The following is an 8,450-nucleotide window of genomic DNA, read 5'->3' on the forward strand; positions in this document are numbered from 1 at the left end:
ACACCCCACATTTCTGCGCACTGGTATTTAGACCCAAAGCTCCTCATAACCCCTAGTTTGGTTAGGGCACACCTTCCAGGGACAGGGAGTCACTACGAGCAATCCACATTATCGAGAGGAATCGCGACGATGAGTAACTCGAAGTTCGCTGCAGCGCTGGTGACCAACCGCAGCTGATGCTCGAACGCAGGATATTTAAGGGGCTACATATCAACGTTGGCCAAATTAACACCGCCGTCTTGATCTTGTCGTGCTGTCTGAGCATTTGAAAATGTCTGTGATGCCCATTCCAGCGAAGGTGACGCCATCTGCCAATTTAGCTTGGGCGTATGGGGAAACCAATATGAGGGAAGAATGCAGAAAGCAAAGAGGACACTATCTGTGACTTGGAATCTAAGTCCCGAAAGGAATGCCTTCGGCTTATATATAGCGGTGAGGCTAATACAACCCTAATAGTAAGTATACTGCCAGAAGACAGCCTGTAGTAAAGGGGAAACGTGCTATGCCAAGCCCCAAGCAGCGACAGAACAGGACTGAATGCCACGCAGCTCAGCCCCTCGGATAGACCAGCGCTCATTGGCCCATGGACCAAACTAGGCAGGCCCCCAGCCTCTATTGGAATAGAGGGCCAAACAGGAGGCCAAACTTACAGGAAACAACTACAATAAGTACGCAATTCGAAAAAGCGTTGACGTCGAACAGATAACCCAGAAAATGTGACTTGGTATAGTCTCGGTTCCGAATCACTGAGCAACGTAGCGAACCACATTCGGTTTGCACCAAAATCACCGTTGCAGCACGTAGACGACTGGTAGAACCCTGAGCCGGCAGTACCCGCTACCTCTATACTTTCAGTTGGACAGAGTGTTCTTCCCTCATAGAATACCAGGAAGCGACATAGAATTTAGCAATCGCTTGGGAACAACGGCATCTTTGATGGTCCATACAAAAACCCGTCCACTTTCGCGTCCGACCTCCGTACACTCCAAATTGGGAGCTGGCGTTCAATGCGCTGAGATAGCAGTCGCCATTCGTTCTTCTTCTCTCCTCGATCTCATGTCGCTCTCGCCTCTACCATTTCCGCCGTTCACAAAGTTTTGCTGTTCAACAAATATCTTCACGATCCCTCTCTCCCCACTATTCAACCAAACCTGAATCGGAAACCTTGTGAAAGACCTCTGCTCAGACTATGTGGTTCCCAACGAGAGATGGCGCTCAGAAATTATAAAAGCATTCTCCACAATTAGGATATTGTCAACAAGCCTAACAGCTCCTCTCGACCCTGATCGTCATCGTTGGAGGAGTCGGCAGGTGTGATGGAACGCCTGCATGAGAAGGGTGTCCGCATTGTCAACCAGGACGCGCGCACCCATACATAATCCCATTGCCATCAGTCAACATTTTGTCGCTGTCCACGGAGACACGTTCATCGCCAACAGTCAACAAACCTTTGTCAAGTTACCTTCGGCATGCGTAACATCTTTACCCTTACAGAGAGGGCCCGAGATAGAGGTGGGAGGATCGTCTTTGACCTCAACTTTGTTGACAGGACGCTGGACGCATTCTTTCTTGGCCAACTCATCGTCCTCACTGTGGGTGAAGAACGAACCTCGACTGGCCCGGTAACTCTTGTTCTGCAATACGTTTCTTGATAAGGGGTGTGGCGTTGGTGGCCCTGCCGTGGATGGAAGTGCGGTCCAGTGCAGTTGAAACGAATGAATGTCTCTCGCCTTACTACGAGTGCGCGTGCTACGCGTGTGGGATGGGGAATACGGGGAACAGCATGAAAGTAGAAATCGGATACTCACAAATGAAGGGACACAGAACCGACCCCCGCCACCCCTTCCTTGGACAACAAGTCCATTCCGTCACAGGGAACTTACCGAACTGCAGCATCCTCCTGAATCCCCTTAAAAGGTCGCCACATACCTTTATGTGGCATCATGGCAATACTCGTGACGCACCCTTTTTCCGTGGTCATTCCTGACTTGTGGCAGGAAATATGTATGAAAGGGTCATGTACAACTCATGATTCTTTTGAAGGATACCTTCGTGCACATATTTAAGCCATCGTTTTAGGATGCTGGCGACACTCATAAGCCTCGTTTCCTACTCTAAGCCTTGGGATGTTGTTCGCTGGGATTTTGCAAGCTCTTGCCTACGTCGGTAGTATCTCCTGCACCCCCCGTTGCAGCCCAAACAAGCTCTAGCCTGGAAACCTTCTGTCTTGGGGAACAACTTACCAGCTGGTGCTTCGGCTCCCGGGACCCCCCAACTTCAGCTTTGGGGCTACGCGAACTTCATCTATGAGGTTGCCCAACCTCATGTTATCTCCATTCCCGAGGGGCATAGAGTCAATGTCAAGTTAATTGGGTATGTACTTAGGAGGGCGAAATCCTTGCTGATATGTGCTACTGAGTGTCTTGGCTGAACAGAAGCAACTGGACGAATCCAGATGGATCTCTGCTTGCTAATGTCGTCCCTGGTATCGGAGGAGAAGAGGGGTATGTTGATACCAAAGGAGTATTTCATGTAGGTTCGTCATGCTCGAAATTTTCGAGTTTCCAATATCAATGAACTCAGGTGTTAAAAATGCATAGATGTTCGATATGTCGCACAGTTCGTGAGCGATGGAAAATATGCTTACGTGCAACTGAAAGGCAACGGAACGGCTGGTCGATCCAATAAAGTCACCATGTCGGTCACACATCTTCAACTTCATAGCTCATTTTACCTCGATGTTTAAATATAGGACCGTGGAGACGGACTCGGCTGCTAACCTTAAATTTAACAACCAGCTATTGTACTCCCATGGTGTATTTAACGGGAGCTACCAGAAAGCTCCAATATGGGCAATCGTAGTGAGTTTGAATCGGATCTCAATCAATCAGCACTTCAATTGTTCATGGAAACTCGAACTGCATAATAACCCCGTTTCTCTGGATAGGACTCGTTTGAGTTTTGACCTGTGGGATCACCTTAGTGAACCCTTTTCGTCTTTCTTTTCCCTTGTGTACTCCTTTCCAAAGAGGCTATTGTTGTCAACGCCCTTCCGCCAAGTGGGCTACATACAGTCAATCCCCCTCCAATAGACGCGTTTGGTTATGCCCGCGAGGGGCCTGTGGCTAAACGGGCGGGGATTATCAGCTCAATACATATCTTACCGATCGTCAACCCATTGCGTCGAGAGATCGAATATAAAACATTTATCAATCACAATCACCGCAGACTGTTGAGTTAAGTTACCAGATCATGAAGCTGACAACAATCGACACTCTCAATATACAGTACTGCTGTACGCACCCAATTCGATCGAGTCGAATAACAGTTATCACATTAATTCGGGGCCCTTGCTCTCTTCCTTTGGGACGACTTTCCATACCTGGATGACATTATAGAGCCGCATGTTCTTCAACTGGTGGAGCATTACCGCCATGCATGTCATCTTCCTCGATTCCACAGAAAAGCTATCGCCGTCAACTGGCGGCCCTGCAACGAGAGCCGAACAGGTCATGGAAGTTGCCACACCCGACTCACGAGGCTGCTGCTGCGACATAAGAACGTACAGTAAGGAGTATATAGTGATCGCTGGTAATGAAGAAACAGTAGCGGGAATGGGAGTGATTACGTAAGCACGACCACGAATTCTACTGATTGCAATGTGTCTAAGACAAGCGGATGCACGAATACAAGTACAGGCAACGTAGTGTGGCAACAGACTTACTTCGAACGCAACAGCAACTCAAACGGCGAAACACAAAGATAAAGGTGGGCGGAGAAGAAACACTAGTAACCCGGAAAGCCATTTTCGTCGTGCCATCCCGTCCCTGGCCAGCCAGAAAGAGCGTGGTGGACGTTAGCGCTTATGACTCTCACGGAGCGCCCATGGAACGGGATGGACTGGAAAATGGCGTTTGTTGAAGTTGAAGGTTTGGCCATCGTGGGGAAGTGCGACTTTACATTTGTGGGCTTCCTCGAAACTATGAGTGCCATCCTTGACTGCTCCCTTGCTTCTGTACTTAGTTCTCGGGCTCGAAATACTGGCCGTGGCGATATTCGTTCTTTCCAGTTCAATCCAAACGCAAACGGTAATTCAATCAGCAGAACACGCTAAGTGATGAACCCTTGAGGATAGCACTAGCGCGTACGAGTAAGAATTGAGCAGAACAGACCGCGCAGCTAGACTTACCGGACAGAGTCCACCTTGTGTTCTTTTGCTTTCCCCTTGTCATTTTCATTTGGCAGCGAGCACTCCGTATTAACATCTTTCGCCGTGCCAAAGACAGTCACTCTTCAAAGGGGTTGCGTAGGGCCCACAATTTGAATTGCGCTCCAATTCAACTGGAAAGAACGAATATCGCCACGTCCAGTATTTCGAGCTCGAGAACTAAGTACAAAAGCAAGGGAGCAGTCAAGGAACGCGCTGCGTCCTTACATTTGTGAGCATGGTTTCTTTTTCTCGGGACCATGACTTCCTACGATGGCCACACCTTCAACAAACGCCATTTTGAGTCCATCCCGTTCTATGGGTGCTCCATGAGTCATAAGCGCTTACGTCCACCACAGATTTGAAGTCTTTTTGGCTGGCCAGGGATGGGACCCTAAGTTATCGAGCAATAGAGGACCCCGTCGTTCTTTGCATTCAATTCGGGACTGAAAATTTTACAAGACCCCCTAGAGTAGCGGGAATTTACAGGTATAAAACGGATTGCACCCCCTGCTCACGCCACGCGTTGAAGGGGGCTTGGATTCCATGAATCCCTCTGTGACTTACCGAAGTGCAGCATCCTCTAATGGTCAGAGTATTCAAGGGACTTGGGTTTTGCAATGCAATCGCAACGTGCTGGGCGAATTTGCCGGAGCGGGTACTCTGGTCATCATGTAGAGGATGTAAGCCACAGAGGAGGGATTCATGGAACCCAAATAGTCCTCGGCTTGAGCATGAGCAATGAGACGAGCAACGATGGTAGAAAGCTCAGAATGAGGGGCAAGTCGCAGGAGATTAAATATCACCACTGAATGGCGCGTGAAAATGAGCGCAAAAGTTACGAGCGGAAGAGGCTGAAAATCCACCACGGTGCAGGTAGCGAAAACACGCGGCGAGCTGGTCCGCAGCTAGCAGAACATGCAACTCCTCAGTACTTCACCTTGATCGTTATCGCTTTCGCAGAGATCCAGCTGCACACGGTCATACTGCTGCTGGGGCACAGGGCCTGTTTTTCTGGGATGTAATTTGTTGTATAGTGCAGTACGGAGAACGTCTTCCTATCTATGGGATGAGAAGAGGAAGACGGCCATAGGCTGAATGTTGCAACGGCCGTACACTATAGGGAAGAGCAAGGAGGTCCTTGACCTCACTTCCCGTGAGCAAACCTGCGGTTTCAAAAATGTTCCGAAGATCTGAAACCAGTACCCCCGTCTTCTCATCTGTTATATGGATATCTCGAGAAGAAACAAAGCCTTCAAATCCCATAACTTCGGGTTCTCCCGCTTCCGAATCATAGTACACGAAAGCATAGCGCATGAACCGAGACCTCAACGAAGTGCTACCAGACATCTGTCGTTCTTTATCGAGCAGATCCATCATAAAAGCCCAGCTAGTTTGTGGAAGCGTTTTATCGATAACGGCAGCAGGCATCAGCACTGGGATCCCGGAATGATCCACGCTAGCCAGGATCGACCCCATGATGCCTTCCTTCAGCGTAGGAACAGAAGAGTCTTCGTCTTTAAAAGCATTCACAAGGCGATGAATGGCGTGCAGTATGGCTGAACCTGGAGGGAAGCAGGGTTGTCCCACACATGCGATTTCATTCTCTTCCAGATTAGACTCGGATCTTGATCGAACAAAGACTCGGAAACGAGTTGTACGGGATGCTCGGAGATTTAGAAAAAATGGATCTCCTTCCACGAAAGCATTGGCTATACTCATTCCATGTCAACTCAATGATAGATAAGATCCGCAGCCGTGGACTTACATCTGGCAGTTGGCTCATACCAAATTATTGAAAACGGGGAACAAGTGCTTTCGTACTATTCCGAGATTAGAGAGGCATCGAAGTGCTTGCATCCAATGGCATTCACACAAGAGAGCTGCGGGAAACATTGCTGCAGGGTGGCAAGATCGGAGACTTTCACGAGTCCTCCCTCGGGATTTGACCAGGCCACAAGGCTGAGATAAAGAGTGTTCTGTGCCAAGATAGGGATACCATGAACCACTTGAGTTAGTTCCGTGATTGTCACCGAGATACCGCCCAGATCGAGAACTCCGTCTTTGGACACTAACAACAGTCGCCGCGTGAGTCGCCCGGAAAACCGGTCGCACACATCCGCGACCGTGGCAGAATCTTTAATTATATGCTCCGGGACCGATTCCAATTCCGAGTGTGGGAGTGTCATGAGGGCGCAGAGAGAAAGAGGAGGCACCGTTGGCTCTCTTTTGTGTGTATTTGATTCGCCGTCACGTCCTGCAGGGATGTACTGCATAAAATCATGCGGCCAGCAAATCTTGAGAGTTTCGTACGAAACAGTTTGGTATTGTTGGATGGACTCGATAGCAGCAGCCGCTTCTTTCCGACCATGGTCGGTTTGCTCAGACGGATGATAACTCGTTCCGTAGACTTCTCCAGTCAGGGGCATAAATCGTTCACATTTATCATTCGTCACTGAAAGGCCATGGAAACTGACAAAACAGTAGCGTGGATTGGACGGGTCCGTGATGTCAAACACGGTTGTGCCGTAATCGTTGCCTGTATGGAAGACGAATCAGATTCAGTACTTGAAAGCTTGACAGTAGCGTAGCTCTCCCACTTATATATTCGACATGCCCCAAATCTGGAAGAACAACACTAGGCGCCGAACGGGAACTCGATGTGAAGCCCCATAGCAGTGATGCTATAAAGGGGAAGTGAACTTGAACCGGGTTCGTACCTAAGTAGGGGCCCACATGACGCAACTCGGAGAGTATGGAATGGACGTTGAAGGGATGTTGACAAGCTCTCATGAATCGTATAGCACCTTCGAGTGCAAATTTTCCTGTAGGAAGCCAATGAACGCCGACTAGGAAGTTTAGGGATCCGGATTCGAGTCATTACCGTAGTACTCATGATAGAGCAAGCGGATAATTCGCCAGTAATGCCCATGGACACATGCTACAACGCAGAGCTGATGTGATTGGGACAACATGAAAGATTCAACTTGACAGACAGAAGTGTTATGCAGCAGTGGTGTTTACAGATGGGGAACGAACGAGTTGACGGGCGATCGATATGGAATGAGTTACCTGCACTGCAGGTCACTCTGCCTCCCCCATAATTATGTAAAACGTGCCACTTTTGCTTACGTGTTGTATTCCGCATTGTATTACCGGCACAGCCGTCCGGGTGAAATTACGCCATTTCTGCCACTTGTGCTGACGTGTTCATTTTCTATTTAGGTTTCATGAACTTGTGACTTTTATATTTATAACGTACAATTGGTAGACAAATCAAGAGAGTCACGCTGAAAATCCAGTGAGATTGGCAAAACCCAACGTGAGCGTCACCTACGAATCTCTGAGGCTTGATTTTGGGCTCTTCTGGTAGAGGAGAATTAGATCTATCCACGTACCGAATTTAGGGGTGAATGCCCAACTACTTCAGGAGTTAATATGAAGAACTCTGCGCTTCGCAATGTCAGCGCTTAGTCCAAACACACCTGAATGCGCGCCCAGCGCTTACCTGGCCAAAATTCCCCTTGTATCTGCACCCCTACCTGCCTTACTTGTCCTGCTGGGCTGCGTCCGATGACACAGCCACAGCCTGCATCTGCTAAAATACTGTGTCGTACTCATGAATTGGCATGTCAGCCTGCGATGCGGCCCATTCTTGAAGGGATGCAGCAGACACATGCCCAACTGCGCAGCTCTTGGTCCGACCCCCCCACTGCTGCTGCACCCCCGCTTGCCCTGCCGCATGGGCGCTTTGGGCAAGGGAAGGAGATTTATTAGTCGATACTATTGACCAATTTTCAGTGCGCTTGTCTTATCCTCATTTGTACACTTGTCCCCCCCCCAAGTTGCAGTCCTGATGTCCTCTTTCTGCTCCCCATTTTCCTATTTGTTTCCTATTATCCGGAACACTTCCGCTATTGTCTCCACACACTTGACATAGCCCGATGCCATGATTCGGGATCTCTCCTGAGCATAGAACATCTATGCACTCTTTTTGTGTGGAATAATGATTTAATCATGGTTCACTTTTTTCTGTACAACTGACTAGGGTGTTGAAAAGCAGTGCAGGTCAGCGCGTGCGAAGGCACGCACTCTAGTATGGAATGAGCCACCGAAAAATAATATACTTGTCACGGGTTCATGAATTATACAAGATCAGGCACCGTTTTCTCGCTCTCTGATTGGCTGAAGCCTCGCTCCTTAAGGTTTTAGCCTTGACCTCGAGTTGTGACGGATCCGAGAT

The 8,450-nt window shown here is 48.8% G+C and overlaps 2 protein-coding genes across 2 annotated transcripts; one reads left to right on the forward strand and one right to left on the reverse strand.

The window, feature by feature from the left end:
• Positions 1 to 1,469: 1,469 nt before the first annotated feature.
• On the forward strand, positions 1,470 to 2,746 carry EI90DRAFT_3116065 (uncharacterized protein; the record flags this gene model as incomplete). The annotated part of the gene is made up of 4 exons (XM_039062851.1): positions 1,470 to 1,622; positions 2,195 to 2,373; positions 2,436 to 2,536; positions 2,601 to 2,746. The coding sequence occupies 4 exons, from the start codon at positions 1,470 to 1,472 to the stop codon at positions 2,744 to 2,746; spliced, it is 579 nt and encodes a 192-aa protein (XP_038922803.1).
• Positions 2,747 to 5,830: 3,084 nt separating this feature from the next.
• EI90DRAFT_1308480 (uncharacterized protein) lies at positions 5,831 to 7,432 on the reverse strand. The gene is made up of 4 exons (XM_039051650.1): positions 7,092 to 7,432; positions 6,808 to 7,032; positions 5,976 to 6,746; positions 5,831 to 5,919 (listed from the first exon to the last, which is right to left on the reverse strand). The coding sequence occupies exons 1-3, from the start codon at positions 7,180 to 7,182 to the stop codon at positions 6,031 to 6,033; spliced, it is 1,032 nt and encodes a 343-aa protein (XP_038922804.1). The 5' UTR covers positions 7,183 to 7,432; the 3' UTR covers positions 5,831 to 5,919; positions 5,976 to 6,030.
• Between the last annotated feature and the right edge of the window lie 1,018 nt (positions 7,433 to 8,450).

Source organism: Cantharellus anzutake (genome assembly GCF_015039405.1).
Source record: "Cantharellus anzutake strain C23 chromosome Unknown EI90scaffold_3, whole genome shotgun sequence".
Classification (NCBI taxonomy): Eukaryota; Fungi; Basidiomycota; class Agaricomycetes; order Cantharellales; family Hydnaceae; genus Cantharellus; species Cantharellus anzutake.

Coding starts and splice junctions, on each gene's coding strand:
- EI90DRAFT_1308480 (XM_039051650.1), bottom strand. CDS start 7,182: ATGTTGTCCCAATCACATCAGCTCTGCGTTGTAGCATGTGTCCATGGG. Junction 7,033..7,091: donor GCTCTATCATGAGTACTACG/GTAATGACTCGA, acceptor GGCTTCCTACAG/GAAAATTTGCACTCGAAGGT. Junction 6,747..6,807: donor GGGGCATGTCGAATATATAA/GTGGGAGAGCTA, acceptor TCTTCCATACAG/GCAACGATTACGGCACAACC.